At 36.0% G+C, this 21,678-nt stretch overlaps 2 protein-coding genes across 3 annotated transcripts in view; one reads left to right on the top strand and one right to left on the bottom strand.

Annotated features, from left to right (window-relative positions):
- Nucleotides 1-10,039, bottom strand: part of KPNA5 (karyopherin subunit alpha 5) — a 47,751-nt gene extending 37,712 nt beyond the window's left edge. Inside the window, exons 1-5 of one of the 2 annotated variants that reach the window (XM_032862373.1) lie at nucleotides 9,823-10,039; nucleotides 3,764-3,897; nucleotides 2,260-2,361; nucleotides 2,057-2,156; nucleotides 956-1,050 (exon numbers count right to left, since the gene is read on the bottom strand). In XM_032862373.1, coding sequence (XP_032718264.1) covers nucleotides 956-1,050; nucleotides 2,057-2,156; nucleotides 2,260-2,361; nucleotides 3,764-3,897; nucleotides 9,823-9,826 — 435 coding nt within the window. In that variant the 5' untranslated portion in view covers nucleotides 9,827-10,039. Of the gene's footprint in view, nucleotides 1-955; nucleotides 1,051-2,056; nucleotides 2,157-2,259; nucleotides 2,362-3,763; nucleotides 3,898-9,511; nucleotides 9,574-9,822 lie in introns of those variants that run through there. The other variant, XM_032862375.1, reaches the window with a different exon arrangement.
- Nucleotides 10,040-12,052: 2,013 nt separating this feature from the next.
- The window catches only part of ZUP1 (zinc finger containing ubiquitin peptidase 1), a 37,950-nt gene continuing 28,324 nt past the window's right edge, over nucleotides 12,053-21,678 (top strand). The window contains exons 1-2 of the mRNA XM_032861961.1: nucleotides 12,053-12,279; nucleotides 13,599-14,174. Of these exons, the coding sequence (XP_032717852.1) occupies nucleotides 13,613-14,174 (562 nt within the window). The 5' untranslated portion in view covers nucleotides 12,053-12,279; nucleotides 13,599-13,612. The remainder of the gene's footprint in view (nucleotides 12,280-13,598; nucleotides 14,175-21,678) is intronic.

Raw genomic sequence — 21,678 nt, 5'->3', positions numbered from 1 at the left:
GAAAACTAATGGACAGTATTACTATATATAACACAAAGTGGATTTTTCCTCAGACATCCTTATTGTAAACACTCTCAAAATTTTTCAGCATAAAAATCATGATAGATAATATTCATGTGTGTAAAACATTTCTTTGCTTCTTATCTAAAGTGTGAGGAGCTTTCCCAAATTACTCAAATAAGTGGAACACTATTTGTAATTTCAACACTAGTTTTAATTTCAACAACTATTACTCAAATACCAGCAACAATCTTCCATTACTGACAATAGCACTGGTAAACTAGGTGCAGCTCCTGTGCAATTCCTGATAGATATAATTCCACATTGTATTCCTACTTAAGAATATACATAGCAATGAAATCAGGAAAAGCAATCTTTCTTTAAAAAAAAAAAAAGAAACAGTAAAATATTTGCAAAATTCAGTAATTTATTATTAGCAGCCAATTATTTGGAAGACATCTTACAGGGGTCATTACAGTATAGCTGAGAAGCAATGCTCATTTGGACAAACCTAACTTTGGTCACATTTTAGTTGATTTTACTGATTTTTTTTTTTAAAGCTAATCATATAAAAATGTTTTAAAAGGTAAAAGAGTTTATACTAAAAAGTTACAACCCTTATTAGCTAAGAGCCAAAAAAAAATTTACCCATTAACATTTTAATTTGAGGTTTTCTAAAATGAAAAAGTTATTAAAGTTTGACAACTACAAAATTTTTATGAACATTATGAATGATTTTATATAGTTTTCCCAAAATTGTTTTAATGAAACAGTTCCTACAAAAAACTAGCATTGCAAACATGACTAAGGCAAGACGAATGGCACTACCTTTTCCTTTAATTGCCAAGTATTTCCTGAATGCTTACAGTATATTTAGTACTGTAGAAGTTCACTAGAAACTTTAATCATATGTTATTTCTGGAAAGAGATTAAGAAAGAAAACTTTAGAACCCACCTGTAAAGTACAATTTTCATTTCTTTCAAGAAATTTCACAAATCTCTGTACAACTCCTGGTTTCTGTATAACCTGATCAATTGGTGGATTAGGTTCTAAAAATTAAAAAAGAATTAAGTTATTTATAGGCACAGAAAGATAATAACCTGATCCCTGTGTCAATTAACAGGATGCACAAAATAATTCTTTCCTAGGTTTCACTGACCAAGTTTAAAAGCCTCAGGTGAGTTTAACTGAAGTAAACAAATATTCTCAAAAATGCAGTCCTTACTGGAAAGCAAATTCTTTTTCATTAATCATAGTACAAAAAATTTTAAAATACTGCCTACACAAATATTTAGTACTTTAAGTTGAAGGATATTTAGGTCATCTTCACAACATGGAGTATTTCAGTCTAATACTCAAAACACCAACTGATAGATAATCTTCCCCCTAATCCTGTATAAGAATACCTCATTTTCCATAGATGTCTCCTTCCCTATCAACCATTATCTAATGCTTCTCAACTAAATGATATTCTATTCTGTGAGGGTATCATTCATTATTCACAGAAAACCTACTGGACTATGTAGGATTCTTCATAAATTTTCATGAAATGCAGAGGGCTTTTGAGAATCATAAAATCTCTAGGAAATTTTAAACCAAAGATAAGCAAAATTTTAAAACAAAGATATGCAAAATTAAAACCAAGATATTTCAGCTACTGACAACCTAAGTACCAACAACTCTTCCTTCTCCCTTGGCTTCAACAAAAAGTATGCTCTTGTGGTTCTCTAGGATATTCTGTTAGTGTTCCATATTTATATAACAAAAAGGATAAAAAAAGACCTCCTTTAGGATTCCCTGGATGGCTCAGTCAGTTGAGCAAGTGACTCGATCTCGGGGTTGTGAGTTCAAGCCCCACATTGGGCATGGAGTCTACTTAAAATAAACAAATACACTTTATAAAAAAATAGATCTTCCTTACAAGTATATTTTCAAGAAAAATTAAGACCTACTGACTTACTGACAATGATGATGTCTTAAAATAAAAAATATTTAATAAATAAAACTCTCAGAACCTTTTAATATCAAATAAGCATACTTGAAAATAATTCTTGCCTTTGGAAAGCAGCTTTCTAAATTTCTGTGTTGCTGTTAGCTGTTGATCAGCATTGTTAGAAAAAATCATCTGTACCATATCTGTGGTGATAACTTCTTCCTAAAAACAGAAAATATAACTTAACACTTAATATTTTGCATGAATAACTGTTGTATGAAATACTGTTGAAGTATAATTTGAAATACATTTTTGTAATATCTACCTCTGGAATGGGGACAGTGGAACTGATATCTGGATCCTGGATAGGACTTTCTAGCATAGACTCATCGTTTCTGGGCAAAGAGACATTTCTGCGTTTGAACAACTGTAATAAAGAGAAATCACTTTATACACTGGGCTTTTCATAAAACACTGAATTCCCATAGAATTATATTTTTCATTTATGTGAACAAAACAAAATGATCATTTAAAATTCTACATACTTACTATTTCTCAATCACTATACCATGAAGATCTACATTATCTTTGAGAAGTTAAACTCTCCTGACTTGGTTAGCTCTTACCAGCAGACCACTTTGGGTCAATTCTTAATCTCAGGTCTTTTACCAATGGCCGGTCCCATAAGTAGAGTACACATTTACTTTTAATAGAATTTGAAAAAGTACATATGCTCACAGTGGTATATGAGATGTCTAAGAATTTTTCAAAGAAAATCTTAATAAAAAAGCAAATTAGTTATATGGGAGAAATATTGTGGTATATTAACAAATTACAGATTAATAAGGAGCAGAGAACATCTCTGAGGAAATATGGCCCTATCCTTTTTATTTCAGGAATGAATAAAAATTAAAAAAAAAAAAGAGAGAGAGAGAGGAGGAGTGAAGCACAATAACATCACTGAGGGGAATTTATGGATACATTTTCTACATCAAAATAGAGAAGAAAAAAAATCTGGTATATTCTTTCTGATAGCTAAAGAAATACTGCTCTTCTTCAAACAGTATACAATTCCTTCTAATCATTCATCCAACAGATTTTTTGAGTCCTTAATGTAATAAAGTAGGGAATGTACTAGATACTATAGATAGGAAGATGACAAATCATATTTCTAAAACAGGCCTTTCTCTACTTTCATCATTGCTAGTACTTTCTACACATTAGTTTTTAATTTGTGTGTGTGAGGACTATACCCTCTTAATATAAATACTTCTAAATTTAAGTGTATCTTGGAATGAAAAATGTTGAGATATACTCTTTTAAAGGATTTTTCTATTCCTTATGTCACATACACGAAGTTCAAAACAGAAGGCTAAGTGAGCTAGCTGGCTAAACTATAGAAGGAACAGTATGAGTAGCATAGGTAGAGGACTGTAATTAACTTAGGAGCAAGAACTATGGGAACCCACAAAGCAACAAATAAATATTATGGTTTTTTGGGGGGGAGTGGGCAAATCTGGTAGTGACAAATGGAAGTGATCTAAATAGGCTTAAGAGTAAAAATTTCTTAACACTGGGATAAAATATGATTAAGATAAAAGGCTTATCAATAAAACAGAAAAGCTATTCCTCTCAGTGATTAAAAACAGCACAGGATTCTGATTCATGAAGTATTCCTGGAGTCTAATAAAGAATAGATTGATATTCAATTTCCTAAAGATACTTTATCATTTTAAATTATCTAAAAATAAGCAATGATAATGTAACTTCTAAAATCTATATAATGATGTGTCTGTGTTAAATAGATTTAAATATTTTAAAACACCCACCTGCTCTTCCCTTTTTTGTTTTCGAAGCTGTATTCCTTCTTCCTCTCTTCGTCTACGCATTTCTTGGGGATTTAGGGCTTTATTCTTGTAACTTTTCATTCTATAGTTATCTTTCCCTGGACTAGCCATTGCATCTTGAGGTTAGGAGAGAAGAAAACAGATATTGATAATTCTCAAAACAACATGAGATGTTTACTAGAAAAACTAAGTTCATGCTTACTGCTTAAACAGATTGCCAAAATTGATTCTGAAAATTATGTACAAAGAATACATTCCCTCATTCCCACATCAATATTAGAATGAAGTAACCAAATTTTTGGACTAAATTATCAAACAAATGATAGATTTTGGTTTAAACACAGATAAAGTCATTATCCCAATTTCATTAGGATGCATTTTAAGATGCACTCCCCAATGCCTGGAGTTTTAACCTTTCGGAAGAGGGATGCATCTTAAAATCACTGTCTGCCAGGATATAATCAATCATGAAGTAGTTGGGTAAAAAACTTTTAAATTACAGCTCTTGGCAAGATCAAAAGATAGCCAGAGTGAGTGAAGTTATGTCTATTTTCAATGGAATATATTATTAGGCTTCAATTAAGCATCCCTCAAATATTTTGGGGGGTCTGGTTTCTTTCATTTACTTAAGGTGCTGTCTTCAGAACTAAGGTTGCATGGCTCATGACTTCAGTCATGACTGCAATACTAATTTGCAATACTAGGGTATAATTACTTCTTTTTAAATACTGAAATATTGGGGCACCTGGGTGGCTCATTGGTTAAAGCCTCTGCCTTCAGCTCAGGTCATGGTCTCAGGGTCCTGGGATCGAGCCCCGCATCAGGCTCTCTGCTCAGCGGGGAGCCTGCTTCCTCCTCTCTCCCTACCTGCCTCTCTGACTACTTGTGATCTCTGTCTATCAAATAAATAAATAAAATCTTAAAAAAAAAATAAATACTGAAATACTTGTATACTTTATTTTTAAGTAGTTTTATTATAAATGTATTTGAAAGCATTAATATTTATGTAAACACATTCTTACAAGCATATTTACAATATTTTACATAACACTTTACATTTAAAATAATGTAATTTTACTTTTAGAAACCAGAGAGAGTGTTGTGATCAATTAATACTTATGAAGTAAAAAGAAGAAAAGGAAAGGCTGGCATTTATCTGCCATCTCTGATGTCGAAGACAGACTAATGAACTGGTAAATTATACTGTAAGTAGTAAAGTACACTAAAACATATGCATTAAATCCTGTGAGAGCACAGAAGACACAGCAACTAACTGTGCTTTAGGGAGTTCTGAAAGTTATCTTAAAAGAGCAAGAATTTATCAGGGAAGAGGATGAAAAGGAAAAATGGGGAAGGAATAAGCATCTCAAGCAGAGGACTATATGCCAAGGCAAAGAGTTCTTGCAGAAGACTGGCACCAACACAAAACAGTAAGAGACTAAGTGTGCCTAAAGATTTGTGGGAGAAAACACAGGAGATAAAGCTAGAAAGGTAACTAAGAACACATGGTTCGTGCAATGAGGTTGAGAAATTTGGACATGATCCTAAGCAACAACTGAAATAAAGAGAAGACTGTCTCAAACTTTAATGAAGATCTGAACTAAATTAGCAGCTACACTGGAAATATAGAAGACTGGTTGATTTCAGAAACATTGCAGAAATTGATTTAATAAGAATTAGAGACCAAATCAATGTAAGGAAAATGTGGTGAAGAAGAAAAAAGAGTTTAGGGCTCCTGGGTGTCTCAATTAAGCTTCTGCCTTCGGGTCAGGTCATGATCCCAGGGATCAAGGACAACATCGGGCTCCCTGCTCAGCTGGAAGCCTGCTTCTCCCTCTCCTACTCCCCCTGCTTGTGTTCTCTGTGTGTGTGTGTGTGTGTCTGTCAAATAAATAAATAAATAATCTAAAAAAAAAAAAAAAGAAAAGAAAAGAAAAGAAAAAGAAAAAGGAGTTTATGATGACTCCAAGGTTTTTATAGCTTGATCTATTTCAGTACAGTAACAAAATAAGCCAAGACAAAGAATAAAGACGGAGTATCAAAGTGATGGTTTTGTTTGGTTGCCTCCTTGTTTTTGAGATGAAAACAATGAATTGTTTTATTTTTAAAAATTTTAAAGACCTTATTTATTTATTTCTCAGAGAGAGAGAGAGAGAGAGAGAGGGAAAGAAAGAGAGAGTGACAGGCAGAGAGAGAAGCAGGCTCCTCACTGAGCAAGGAGCCAGATGCAGGACTTTATCCCAGGACCCTGGGGTCTTGACCTGAGCCAGGAAGGCAGCCGCTTAACTGACTGAGCCACCCAGGAGGCCCTATTTTTCAATTTATATTTAAATTATATACAGCAAAGAAAGAAAAAAAATCACTCTTTTGGTATAAAGTTCTATGAATGTGACAAATGCACAGGCATAAAACTTTCACAATCAAGACACAGCTCCATGACCCCTAAAAAATGTGGTCATGCTGCTCCTATTAATCCCTCTCCCACCCTTAATGCCTGGTAACCACTGATTGGTTCTCTATCTTCATAGTTCTGACCTTTCCTGAATTTCACATAAATGGAATAGTAACAGTATATAGTCTTAAACTGGCTACTTTTATTTAGCATAGTGTTATTTGTGAGATCCATACTGTTGGCATGCATTGGTAATTTATTCCTTCTTATTGTTGAGTAGTATTCTATTGCATAGATATGCCACAGTTTGTCCATTCATTAGTTGAAGGACATTTAGGTTGCTTCTAGCTTAGCGCAGTTGTGAATAAGCCTGTTATAAATATTCATGCACAGGTTTTTGTGTAAATATAAGTTTTCATTTGTCTTGGGTAAATATCTAGAATTAGGACTGATGGATAATATGGCAAGTGTATGCTTCACATTTTATAAGAAGCTGCCAAACTGCAAAGTATTCCATCAGCAATGTATAAGACTTCCTGTTGCTCTATGCTCTGCCAACACTTGGTATTGTCAGATTTTGCTGGTAATTGTAGCCATTCTAATAGATGTATAGTATCTTTCATTTTAAACGTATTATACTTATATAATACTTAGGGCACACACAGGAGATTAAGACCTATAGATGGTTAAAAGTATGGGTCAAGGGGTGGCTCCGTCGGTTAAGCCTTTGGCTAGGATCATGATCCCAGGTCCTGGGATGAAGCCCCATGTCGGGCTCTCTACTCAGTGAGTAGCCTGCTTCTTCCTCTTCCTCTGCCTGCAACTCCCCCTGCCAGGGCTCTCTCTCTGTCAAATAAAATAAAGTCTTAAAAAAAAAGTATGGGTCAAAACTCAGGAAGAGTCCTAACTGAGCTAGGGGAGAAATTTCTAGAACATTTGTTTACATTTGAGTGGGAAAAGGAAAGAGCAACGGAAACCAAAAAGAAGTAGGTCAGCTAATCAGAAGTAAGAGTCATGAAAGAGAAAGGAATTCAAAAGACAAGGAGTATTTCATTTGTAGTAGCACTAAAAATAAGCCACTCAATTTATTCATCCACTGATTCATCCAGCAAATATAAGTGCCTACAATAAGCCAAGTACCACATGAGGCATAAGACTGGATAATTAGGTCACTGGTAAAGATAGGGAGAAAAATTTCATTAGTGGTAGAGCTAAAAGTAGAATGGAATAGGCTGAACCCTTCAGAATTATTTAAAAAGTACTTTGTGCCTTTGAACCTAACACATGCACATTCTAGCAATTTAAGTATACTTATAATATGCTTATTATATTTATATATTTAAAATATACTTATTTATAATATTTATTATAATTATAATATTTATAATATCCTTAAAGTATTCAATGAATTGATCAACAATACTGGGTAGACCTACAAATACTTACCATTAGAAACAGCTTAATCTTAAAAAAATAAATAGCTTAATCAAACTTTATTAATAACAATGTTCAGCATTATTCCCTAAGTATTTCATATATAAAAATTCTGTCTCATTAATAACAACTTATGCTCTAGGAAGGGAATAACAGAGATGAGTTCATTGCAGAGCAAATTGAATTATGCTCCATAAGTATAAAATATTCTAGCAAAATGAAATGTTTACAGCAATAAACCTCTTAATACTTACCACTTACATTAGACTTTTTGAGGCCATTGGCCTCTAACCGTTTTTGTTTTGTTTTAAGATTTTATTCACTTATTTGACAAAGGAGAGAGAGGGACCACAAGCAGGGGGAGTGGGAGAAGGAGAAGGAGGTTTCCTGTCAAGCAGGGAGCCAGATGCAGGGATCCATCCCAAGACCCTGGGATCATGACCCAAGCCAAAGGCAGATGCTTAACAACTAAGCCACCCAGGTGCCCCTCTCTAACCATTTGTGATCACACATCCTCACATGTGCAAAATTTATTTCTGCATTCATCCTCAATTTTTATTTATATGTAAGTATTACTAGCATAATAATCTAACCCATTATAAAATTAAAGGAGGGCACCTGTTGTGATGAGCACTGGATGTTACATGTAACTAATGAATCGTTGAACACTACCTCAAAAACTAATGATGTACTGTAATCTGGCTAATTGAACAAAGTAACAATAAATTAATTAAATAGAAAATTTTTAGGAAGGAATAGTTTTAAAAGGTAAAGAAACAAGTTCTAATACTTTCCCCCCATATCTGATTCAATTACCTGTGCCTCCACAACCTACACACTAGATACTTCTTTTAAAACCATTAATTTAGGTGACCACATTAAAACCTTTAATATAAATATGTCAACCAAATAAAATCTACTCTGAACAGCTCATATATCATTTGTCCTTTTTCTGATGTCGTACTAACTTCTTATTTAATAACACCTGCAATCCTCACTGCAGTTGCCTTAAAGCAGACATAAAGACCAAGAAAAATCATCTCTAAAGGTGCCTGACCCAACAGGATTGTTCCCTTTTCTGAAAAATAACTTTAAAGGCTGTATTTCAAAGGTTGCCATCTCATACAAGTTATTTTAAATATAAGAAATACTATTCAGATGCTTTGATTCCCCAACAAGGGTTGGGTTGGTTGGTTGTTTTCAGTCACAAGCTTATTTTTCACTCAGCTCTTTGAAAAACTGTTTTGAGGCTGGGAGACTAACTGGATTTGAACTTTTTTTAGTACCTATTAACGGAATTTCTTGTGCCCCGAAGTCTCCATTTCTACGGTTTGGGTTCCTATTAGTAACATCATAACATCGGTACAAAAGGGTAAGTGTGCTGAGTGAGCCCTTAGTACTTAAAGACAGAAAGGACAGAGCTGTTTCTTGTTTACCAAGGAAGAAAGTCGCTCTCCTACAGAATATGAATCCTAAGTGTTGTAATTAAGAGACATCAAGTCAGAGGTTTGTTTTTAAAAAAATGTTTTAAAAGCCAAAGAGTAAATGCTGATGTCGTATATTTTTGAAGTATCACTATCCCGCTTCACAGCTTTCGAATCCTTTATCTCTTATGCATTACCGCGGAAACACTAAATTTTCATCTTGGAAGGGAGCAGACAGGTTATTAACCCACCCCTGCCGACGTCCACACAGCCCTCCGAGGCACCTGCATCCAGGTGGAGGAGGACAGAGGGCGACCGCGACGGTGCGACAAGTAGCCCTCCCCGCCCCCAGCCCCAGAGCCACCCCTGCCGTATTCTGGAAACTGGAACTAATACGCTGCTGCTGGGCTCACACAGACGCTGAGACCCAGGAGTGAAGGGGAACGACTGACAAGCCCGTGTACCGGGAACAGGAACTACCAAGGCACGGAGAAGCCGAACCGCAGGAGGATGAGCCTCGGCCGTTTAAGGATCCCTCCGAAGGCCAGCCTGGATGCCTGCGAGGATCTGTATTCCCCGCACCTTCGAGTCAGTAAGGAATAGGTCCGGCTGCCACGCCCCCGCCACCGCGGTCTCCCTCGGGAACCTGAGGGAAAAAACCCGGCAGCATGGCCTGGTCCTCAAGCTTTCGCAGAGAAGGGGTAAATAAAAACAGTGGCCCCTGAAACCAGTAACTCCCAAAGGGACCAAGCCCGAGGTTCACCCAAACTGGCCTGGTCACTCCCACTTACCCATTAATGTGGCAGTACCCGATGCCTTAACTTCCCAGTTCCCGGCTGCTGCGTCCGCTGCAGGTAACAGTAGGGTCGCCACTCCGCCCCTAGCGTTGAACGTAGCGACAAGGTTCGCAGCTCAAGATGGCGGCTACCTGCGCCCCTTCCCCGAGACCCCGAGGCTCGGCTCCCAGAAGCCCTTGCATGCGGCGACCGCAGTGGTGGCGGCGGCAGCTGCACCCGCGGGTAGAGGGGCGGAGAGCAGCGAGCGTCGCAGCTCCACCCACCGAAGGAGGAGGAGCCGGCTCCTGCACTACTCCGGAATTTTAATTCCGCGCCGGCGCCGTACCGGCCGTGTGTCAGACTGCCCTCTGTGCTAGTCCTCTGTGCGAGCTCTCATTCATTCACTCATTCGTTGGTTTAGTTTGTTTATTCATTCATTCATCCTACAAGATAGTATTGATGGAAGGTCTGATCTGTGCTAGACACTGTTTTAGATATTAGAGCTGCTATAGCATACACAACGGAAAAATTCCAACCTCGTGGAGCTTTACAGAGGCTCTTCTTCAGCTGCATTAATCTCTTCCTGTATGTCCTGCTCATTCATTTCAAGCTTTGGAATTTGCCATTTATTTAAAATTTGGATTCTATAACATCTGTGGATTTCTAACAAAAAGGTAGTCATTGATATGTGAAATAAATAATTCCAAATAAGGAATTCTAAATTATTATAACACACATAAGCTTTGTAATCCATCTTGGAGTTCAACAAACAGCACTGAAGAGAGACTATCTTCTAGAATATAGAAGATAAATAATACGTGATTCCTGCCCTGAGGAAGATCCTGTTTTTTATCTCTTGTTCTTTTTGTTTTCTGAGAAATTTCTTAGGTTATATACCAGCTCTGGATTAGATAGATAGATAGATTGATTGATAGATTCTGCTGTTGTATTTTTTTAAATTTTGCTGTTGTATTTTTAATCCCAAGAGCTATTTCTTATTTTTGATTCAGGAATTAAATCTTTTTTCTAATATCTCTCTGAAGATATTATGGTTTCCTCTAAGTATTTTTTTTTCTTCCTCCGTTCATAGTCTCTGATTCTTTAGAGTGTTTTTCCTTTTTGATCATTTTGACTTTCGTCTTTCTTGCCACAGCCATACTCTAATGCCCAGTGATCCTTGAGTATCCATTCATATTTAAGACTGAGACACTAAAGAAAACTATTGTAAACTTGTGTATCTGCTGACTGTTTACTTGCCAGCTGTTGTTTCATTGGAGGACTTTCTAAAAGTCTTTATCTGTAGGTCCTTTCTCTCTGACCAATAATTTGCCCTGGGGAGGAATTTTCTAATCTCCTGACATCAGAATGTGAGGGGGGGTGTGTGGTTAGCCTCATAATTCAGTATTTAGTTTGCACTATTCCACACTTATATTCCAACACCTTGACTCTCCCTCTCCTCAACTCTAAGCTGTGCATTTCTGACTTAGTAGTCTTTTCGATTAATTTTCTTTATGAAACCAAACCTATAGTCTTCTATCTTGGAAGGAAAGATCAGTCACTTGGCAAGCTGGTAATGAGGAAATCTGGAGGTAGGGTGCTAACTGCTCCTTATTGAGACTTTTATGCAAAGTGTTCCTCTTTTCAGGCCCAATTTTAATATGTTTTTTAGAAGCATATGGTCTTTAATTTTTGAACATTTCCAGAATTCTGATAAACTGATTTATTTTTGTTGACTTCTCTTAGCCAAGTTAGTTACTACTCATCCATCCTTTTTCTAGCTTTCAAATGTTATTAAAATCTCATTAGCATTTATTTTTATTATTTTTATTCTGTCATTTTAGTAGATTTTGAGAGGCAGGGAATATAGATGTACATGTTCAGTCTGCTGCGTTGAACCACAAAACCCCAAATATACTGTACATTATCAAATTATGCCACTCTCTTGTTTAAATATTCCAATAGTTCTCTATAAGAGTCTACATGATTTGGCCCCTGTCTTGACATACCGTGGCAGTTAGGCCCTAGGGTATTGTGTACTCGTGTAATGTCCTAGCTTCCGTCGTAGGAATTCATTCTGAAAATTCTCAGAGCCTTGTGTGTCTCCTAGTAAATTAGGAGTCAGCACCTGGAATCGATAATGCAAAAAAGACTACGACTCCCAGAAAACACTACAACACAGATTAGCGTGGAGCAGTGCATGCTGGGAGCCTTTTCCTTCCGGGGGTACAGAAGAAAAACGTTTTTGAATGTGAGAATGGAAGTGAAAGTATTTTGGAGGCGCTGGTTTGTTTCTTGGGGTGAACTGTGACTCTCAGGGTGTAGAGAGGGCCTGTGCGTTCTAGTCTGCCGAGCCGGGAAAGGTAATCGACGTTGAACGTCTCTCTGCGGGAGAGCCAGACGGTGTCGGCAGCCGACCCGAAGAGGAAGCCCAGGATAATCAGGCAGTGTGGCCGCGGCCGGATCTTTGGGCCGGTAGGAACTAATGGTCCCTTCCCATATTTCCCCGGCCTCGACTATGACCCAGTCAGTGTCTGGGCCGGTTTCGGGTCCTGGAAGTTTGTGCGGACTCTTGGGCAGAGTGGGCCTTTGGCATGCGGCCCTTACGGCTTCTCTCACCGCCTGCTCAGCCTGGCACCTATCACAGTTTCCTTATATCTCTCAACCACTTGTTCTGATCGGAGTGTTTGGGAGTTCGAGCGTATCCCTCTGTCTAGCCCCGGGGAAAATAAGAAACTGGGTGTGACGTTCTTTCCACTGGTGGTTTGGGAGAGTTTCCTTCTAAAATCAGAAACTATTTTCACTTGTTTAAAGAGGATAAGAAACATAAAGGACAATGTAGGAAGTTCTTATAAAGGTAAATTTATTCAAATAATGGGAATGGTTTCCTACCCCCCCCCCCGCCGTTTGTTTTTGAATAGTCCTTAGCTGAACAACATAAGAAGGTTGTGGCTGTGATTGATTTTAAAAATTCTTAATAAAATCAGCTTTTGTCCGTACCCAGTACTTCTATTAGTCCATAAAACCCTAAAGTGATTGCTGGCTTAGTACAATTCATTTTATACACCGATTTTTATAGACCGATCCTCAAAGACATGAGCTATCTTACGTAAATTCTGAAATGTGAGATTACATTCCATTTCTCTTCGTTCTGGAATCCGTGCTCTTTGCTACCATGGACGCTCTTTTTATTCTTTGGGTTGAGAGGACAGTGTTTGGAGCCTGACTGGGTTAGCATTTGGCTCACCATTTTCTGACCTCGGTGACCTATCTGAGCGAGGGTTTCCTCCATATAGGAGGATAATAATGCGACTTAAATTACTTTGATATAGCTAAAGCTCTTTAACTGTTAACTTATTTTATTAAGATGTGTTTATTTACCCTCTCCATTGTTAACATCTTTAAGTTTCTGTATTTAGATAGATCAGTTGTTAAGATTTCTTTTAGTTTTCTCTTAACTGACTTACCATACTTGGGCAATTTTATAAACATTATTTTCTTCTCGACCTCACACCAGACATGCTTTTTGAAATATATTTAAAATTATTTATTTTAATTTGAACTATTATTGCCTTTATTTTATTGAAACCATAAATTCAAAATACAGTAGAGAAATTTTGGTTGAGATTTATAATGAAGTTTGTACATTTGAGGAACATTTAGTACATTGAAAGTATCTTCAAATAATCCAGTTTTAAATAGATACTTGTTAAAAATTTGTTTCAGATCATCTTATAGAATGCATTTTTTTCTCCAGTCTTTCAAACTTAAAATAACATTGTATTCTTTTCTAGCTACCTGATGTACTATGCTTTCTTGTGATATTTGTGGTGAAACAGTAACCTCAGAACCAGACATGAAGGCTCACCTGCTAATTGTTCACATGGAAAATGAAGTTATATGTCCATTTTGCAAGTTGTCAGGTGTGAATTATGATGAAATGTGTTTTCATATTGAAACTGCTCATTTTGAGCAAAATGAACTAGAAAGAAGCTTTGCGAGGATCAATACAATACAGATTAGAACTTCAGATAACAGGAAGGACAACACCTTACAGTGTAGAATGGAAGTTAATTCTAGTGTCCATTCAGCTTGTGCATCTAATCATCCAAAAATTTCAGCACAAAGCCTGCCTAATGATGGTACTTTAAAACATAAAACCTTTTATTCGGAGAACTTAACTGAATCCAGAAAATTCCTTAAAAGTAAGGAAAAAGAGTGTGATCCATCTAAAATAAAAGGATCAATTTATGAAACAACGTATAGTTCTCCCGAATGTCCGTTCTGCGGAAGAATAGAAGATTGTAGTCAAGATATGGAAAATCATGTGAAAACAAAGCATGCTGATCTTTTAGACACTCCATCAGAAGGTAAGATACTCATTTTATGTGATAATTAACAGTAGTGTAAGTTTAATATGTGGTGTCCTAAAAGTTGGTTTGTAAATCAGATTACTGCAAATGTGTTTTTTATTTTTTTATTTTTATTTTTTTTAATTTATTTTTTTCAGTGTTCCAAGACTCATTGTTTATGCATCACACCCAGTGCTCTATGTAATACGTGGGCTCTTTAAAACCCACCACCAAGCTCACCCAACCCCCCCCCATTACCCTCCCCTCCAAAACCCTCAGTTTGTTTCTCAGAGCCCACAGTCTCTCATGGTTTGTCTCCCCCTACGATTTCCCCCAACTCTCTTCTCTCCTCCCAATGTCCTCCGTATTATTCCTTATGCTCCATAAGTAAGTGAAACCATATGATAATTGACTCTCTCTGCTTGACTTATTTCACTCAGCATAATCTCCTCCAGTCCCATCCATGCTGATACAAAAGTTGGGTATTCACGTCAAAAAAATGGGCAGAAGACATGAACAGACACTTATCCAAAGAAGACATACAAATGCCTAATAGACACATGAAAAAATGTTCATCATCTTTAGTCATCAGGGAGATTCAAATCAAAACCACACTGAGATACCACCTTACACCAGTTAGAATGGCCAAAATTAACAAGATAGTAAACAACAAGTGTTGGAGAGGGTGTGGAGAAAGGGGAAAACTCTTACACTGTAGGTAGGAATGCAGGTTGGTGCAACCACTTTGGAAAACAGTGTGGAGATTCCTTAAGAAATTAAAAATAGAGCTACCCTATGACCTTGCAATTGCACTGCTAGGTATTTACCCCAGATGTAGTGAACAAAAGGACCATATGTATCCCAGTGTTCATAGTAGCAGTGGCCACAGTCACCAAACTGGATAGAACCAAGATGCCCTTCAGCAGATGAACAGATAAAGAAGATATGGTCTATATATACAGTGGAATATTATGCCTCCAGCAAATGTGTTTTTTAAATTCAGTTTATAACATTGTTCATTTACTATTATTATAAAAATGCAGTTGTGGAAAAGAATTTTTGATTCAGTTAATAAATAATTCAACTACTTTGAGAGTAGTTTTAGAACCTTTCTGAGGAGGACTATACTCAGAGTCCGTTTTTCAGAGGGCATTCTTTTACCACCAGCCCAATGGCATCTGAACTGTCTTGGACTCTGATTTTCTGTGGTTCTGAGTTTGACTCCCCTATGATCAGAGAACACACTCTGATTTTAGTTCTTTTAAATGTGTTGAAACTTGTTTTATCTGCCAAGATACTGTATATGATCTGTCTTGGTACATATTCCATGGACACTTGGGAAAGAGAGATATATTCTGCTATTATTGGGTTGACTGTTCTAAATTTGTCATTTAGATCATTTTGTTTGTATTCAGGTCTTCAATATCCTTTCTGATTTCCTGTCTAGCATTTCTACCAGTTTTTGAAAGGCGGTTGTTGAAGTCCACAATTATAATTACATATTCGTCTATTTTCCCTTTCAGCTCTATCAGGCTATATTTTATGAATTTGGAGGCTCGGTTTTTCTTGCATACAGTTCATTTAGAATCATCTCTTTTTCTTTATTATTTAGTTTTAAGAGTAATTTTTTTATTTTGGATATGTGTTTTTTATCAGATATGTGTTTTGCAGATATTTCTCTCAGTTTGGAGCTTGTCTTTTCATTCTCTTCACAGTGTTTTTCACAGAGCAGAAGTTTTAACTTTTAATAAAGTGCTACTTACTTGATTTCTTCATCCATGGATTATGCTTTTGATATATCTAAAAACTCATCACCAAACCCAAGCTCATCTTTCTTGTGTTATCTTCTAGAACGTTTATAGTTTTGAATTTTACATTTAAGTCTGTGATTCATTTGAGTTAATTTTTTAAAAGGTATAAGGAGAGTGCCTAGATTCATTTTTTTAATTAATAAATGTTATTTTTTAGAGCCGTTTCAGGTTCATAGCAAAGTTAAGTAAAAAGTACAGAAAATACCCATGTACCTACTGTCCTCATATACTAAAAACCTCCTCCACAATCAATATCTGTACCATGTGATACATTTGTTATATTCAGTGAACCTACACTGACCCATTATTATCACCCAAAGTCTATAGTTTCCATTAAGATTCATTCTTGGTGTTGTATATTCTACAGATTTTGGCAAATGTGTAATAACAACTACCCATCATATTAGTTATGCAGAATAGTCTCACTTCCCTAAAAATCCTCTGTGCTCCACCTAGTCACCCCTCCCACACCCTAACCCCTGGCAACACAGATCTTTCTACTACTACGATTTTTGCCTTTTTCAGAAAGTCATTGGAATCATGCAGTATATAGCTTTTTCAAATTGATTTCTTTTACTTAGTAATACGCATTTAAGCTTTTCTTCATGTCTTTTCATGGCTTGATAGATTTATTTATTTATTTATTTTTTTTTTTTTTAAGAGCTGAGTAATATTATATTGCCTGGATATACCACAGTATATTTATCCATTCACCTATGAAAAACATCTTGCTTGTTTCCAAGTTTTGGTAGTTAGGAATAAAGCTGCTTTAAATATCCACATGCAGGTTTTTATATGGACAGATTTTCGATTCATTTGGGTAAATACCAAGGAATGTGATAAATGGATTGTATAATAATAGTGTGTTTAATTTTAGTAAGAAACTGCCAGACTCTTTCAGAGTAGCAGTGAATGAGATTTCCTGTTGCTCCACATCCTCACCAGCATTTGGTACTGTCAGCATTCCAGATTGTGACCGTTCTAATATTTGTGTTGTGGTGTCTTATCTTAATTTTATTTGAAGTGCTCTCTCATAACATGAATATCTTTTTGTATACTTAATTGCCATCTGTATATCTTCTTTGGTAAAGTGTCTGTGAAGGTCTTCAGCCCATATTTTAAATCTGTTGATTTCTTATTGTTGTTTCTTATTGTTGATTTTTAAGAGTTCTTTGTATATTTTGGATAACATCTTTAGTACATGTATCTTTTGCAAATATTTTTTCTCATTCTGTGACTTGTCTTCTTCACTTTGACAATGTCTTTCGGTGAACAGAAGTTTTTTATTTTAATGAGGTCCACCTTATCACTTATTTTGTAACTTCACCAAGCCTTTGGTGTTGTCTTGGCCATATCCTAAGTCATCTAAGTTTTCTCCTATGTTATCTCCTAGGAATTTTGTGGTTTCTCATTTTATGTTTAGGCCTATGATCATTTTCAAGTTACTTTTTGTGAAGGGTATAAGGTCTGAGTTTAGATTCATTTTCTTTACATTTTGATGTCCACGTGTTCCATTGTTGATAAGATTTTCTTTCCTCCATAGTTTTGCCTTTGCTTTGTCAAAGATTTAGTCGACTAGACTCTTAGTCCATTTCTGGGCTCTATGGTCTGTTCCATTGATCTGTTTGTTCTTTTTTCAATACCACAGTGTCTTGATACTCTAACTTTATAGTAAGTATTGAAGTACGGTAGAGCCAGTCCTTTGAATTTGCTCTTTTTCAATATTGTGTTGGTTATTCTGAATCTTTTGCCTCTTTGTATAAATTTTAGAGTCAGTTACTTGATAGCCACAAAAAAAACTTGCTGAGATTTTTTATTGGGATTGTCTGGAACCTATAGATCAACTTGGGAAACATAGACATGGTAGCATTATTGAGTCTTCCTATCATAAACAAGAAATACCTCTCAACTTAGTTTTTCTTTGATTTCTTTCATCAGAATTTTGTATTTTTTCTCATGTGTATTTTGTTATATATTTCATTAGGTTTTTGCCTTTTTTTTTTTTTTTTGGTATTAATTTGCCTAATCGTGTCTTTCAAGGAATGGTCCTTTTCATCTAGTTTATAAATTTATGGCATAGTTCGTAATATAACTTTCTTATCTTCAGAATGTACATAGGACTTGTGATATCCCCTTTTTTATTTCTGGTGTTAACAATCTGTGTTCCCTTTTTTTCTTCTTAATTAGCTTGGCGAGAGGCTTTGGTTTCATTGGTTTTCTCTGTTGGTTATTTGTTTTCAGTTTCATTGATTTCTGCTCTTTTTTTTTTTTTAAATGTCTTCTTCTTATCTTGGATTTAACGTGTTCTTTTTTTTTCTAGTTTCCTTCAGTGGAAACCTAGATTGATCTTTCTTCTTTTCTTATGTATGTATTCAATGTTGTAAATTTCCTTCTAAGCCATGCTTTTGCTGCATTTCACAAATTTTAAGTAGTATTTTAATTTTCATTTAGTTCAAAATATTTTAAAATTTCCCTTGAGATTTCTTTGGTATATTATTTAAATGTTTATCTAATCTCCGGGTATTTGGGGGATTTTTCAGCTCTCTCTCTTAATTTTTGTTTGTTTCCTTTGTAGTTTGAGAGCAGACATTGTTTGATTTTAATTCCTTACATTTCCTAAGTTTTGATGGCCTAGATTATGTTTGATGACCTAGAATGTGGTCTGTCTTGGTGAATATTTTATATGAGCTTAAGCAGAATGTATATTCTGCTGTTGTTGGGTGAACTTATCTATAAGTATATTCAGTTGATTGATGGTACTTGAGTTCAACTATATCCTTACTTATTTTCTGCCTCCTAGATTTGTCCATTTCTAAAAAAGGAGTGCTAAAATTTCTCTTAACCATGTAATAGCAGATTCATCTGTTTCTTCTTACAGTTCTGTTAATTTTTGTCTCACATATTTTGACACTCTGTTAGGCCCATACACATTAGGGATTTTTATGTCTTCTTGCAATATTGAACCCTTTGTCATTATGTAATGCCCCTCTTAATCCTGGATAACATTCCTTGTTCTGAAATCTGCCCTCTCTGAAAATAATATAGCTACTCCCGGTTCTTTGTTTGTTTGGTTTTGGTTAGTGTTAGCATGGTGTGTCTTTCTTTATCCCTTCACTTTTAACATACATATATATATATATCTATAGAGAGAGAGAGAGAGAGATAAAATTTGTTTTATTTATGTATTTATTTGGGGGGTTGAATAGGTAGAGGGAGAGAATCTTCAAGTAAACTCCCCACTGAATGCAAAGCTCACACAGGGCTCCATCTCATAACCCATGAGATCTAACCAAGTTGGATACTTAACCAGCTGAGGCATCCAGGTGACCCTCTATGTGTGTATTTATATTTAAAATGGATTTCTTGAAGACAACATATAGGTAGGTCTTATATTTTCTCCACCTTGATAATCTGTCTTTTAATGTGTATGTTTAGAGCAGTGACGTTTAAAGTGATTATTCCTGGAGTGCCTGGGTGGCTCACTGGGTTGAGCCTCTGCCTTCGACTCAGGTCATGGTCTCAGACTCCTGGGGTCGAGCCCCGCATCGGGCTCTCTGCTCAGCAGGGAGGCTGCTTCCCCCTCTCTCTCTCTGTCTGCCTCTCTGCCTACTTGTGATCTCTCTCTCTGTCAAATAAATAAATAAAATCTTTAAGAAAAACTGATTATTTCTATAGTTAGATTAATGTATCTACCATCTTTGTTATTGTTTTCTATTTGTTGCCCTTGTTCTTTGCTTCTTTTCTTGTCCTTGATTTTTTCCTGTTTTTTGCAGTTTAATTGAGCATTTCGTATGATTTCATTTTCTCTCCATGGGGGAAAACAGTTCGTACATGTAACTTTTTGACACTATTTGGCCACATAAGAATGATCCTTGGGCGTAGAACACTTCGTTATCAAGAGTTCTCACAGCCTTTGTATGGAAATATCTTTCCCTTTTTCAGGCAGTAGTGTGTATTCTTTTGTTTTGCTTAAGCATGTGTGTCATATAGCACCTGAACAGCCTTAATGCTAGGTCTGTCCTCTGCTGGAAAGGGATGATATCCTTCATTGTGTTGTGCAAGAGAGGTGTGTACAGACCAATTACCCTGTGTTGGCTGCTGGAAGGGACCCATTCGCCATGGCAGATTAATGTCTAATACTGAGGAAGATCTTAGTCTTTCTCTTCTCTGTGTGTTCCTCTATGTTTCTATGAGTAAAGTGTTCTGACCAGTACTTGACTGCATTATGTTTTCCATGGTGATTCTGATATCAAAAAGCATTTGGACTTCTACTCCTGTTATGTAGGCAGAAGATTTCACTTGCTCAATACTCGCTTTTCTTAGCATATCAGTTATGCTTATTTTTACTTTTTTAATGCTTAGCCTAGAGTTTGCAGTATACATTAACAACTAATCCAAGTCTACTTCTGAATACTGTTGTATGACTGTGTGAGTACAAGGACCTTATCATAAAAAGATATTCCTAATTCCTCCCTCATCCCTTGTGTCGTTGCTGTCATTCATTTCAAGTAACTGTAAGCACACACATATATACATATATACACACACACATAAGTGAATACATTTCTATTTTTATTTTGAATAAACTTATCTCTTATATCAATTTAATGAGAAAAATAAAAGTTTTTTTTATTATCTCCTATTTAAATTATCTCCTATTTCTTTACTGATCTTTTCCTTTATGGATACCCATGTTTCTGGCCAATATTATTTTCCTTCATTCTGAAGAACTTCTTTGAACATTTCCTGCACAGCAAGTCTACTGGCAACAATTTCCCTCAATTTTTGTCTGAGAAATTCTTCAGTTTTCCTTCATTTTTGAGGGATAATTTTGACATTTGATTATTTGATAATTTTGACGTACAGTATTTTACGTTGGTGGGTTTTGTTTTGTTTTTCTTCTAGAAAATTTAAATATTTCACTCCTCTCTCCTTTTAAACCTGAATGACTTCAAGAAGTTGTATTTAATTCTTATCTTTGTTCCTCTATAGGTGAGGTGTTTTTTTCCCTCTGTCTTCTTTCAAGATTTTTTATCTTTGATTTTTCTGAAGTCTGAATATAGTGTGCCTAGATGTAGTTTTTGGTATTTACTGTGCTTGGTGTTTTCTGACCTTCCAAGATCCATAGTTTGATGTCTGACATTAACTTGGGGATATTCTCAGACCTTATTGCTTTAAATAATACTTTTTTTCCTTTCATTCTTCTCCTGGTATTCCCATCTCGTGTATGTTATACCTTTTGCAGTTCTCCCACAGTTTTTGTAGGTTGTGGGTTTTGGGTTTTTTTTGTTTTGTTTTGTTTTTTTGTTTGTTTGTTATGTTTGGGGGACATTTGGGGAGATCTTTTTTTTTTTTTTTTTAATTTTATTTTTTATAAACATATTTTTCCCCAGGGGTACAGGTCTGTGAATCGCCAGGTTTACACACTTCACTGCACTCACCATAGTGCATACCCTCCCCAATGTCCATAATAACCCCACCCTCCCTCTCCCAACCCCCCTCCCCCCAGCAACCCTCAGTTTGTTTTGTGAGATTAAGAGTCACTTATGGTTTATCTCCCTCCCAATCCCATCTTGCTTCATTTACTCTTCTCCTATCCCCTTAACCCCCATGTTGCATCTCCTCTCCCTCATATCAGGGAGATCATATGATAATTGTCTTTCTCCTATTGACTTATTTCGCTAAGCATGATACCCTCTAGTTCCATCCAC

The sequence above is a fragment of the Lontra canadensis genome, unplaced genomic scaffold (assembly GCF_010015895.1).
Source record: "Lontra canadensis isolate GAN:19392208 unplaced genomic scaffold, GSC_riverotter_1.0 scaffold23, whole genome shotgun sequence".
Classification (NCBI taxonomy): Eukaryota; Metazoa; Chordata; class Mammalia; order Carnivora; family Mustelidae; genus Lontra; species Lontra canadensis.
The sequence above is the reverse complement of the archived record's forward strand: the minus strand, read 5'-3'. Positions and strand labels throughout refer to the sequence as shown.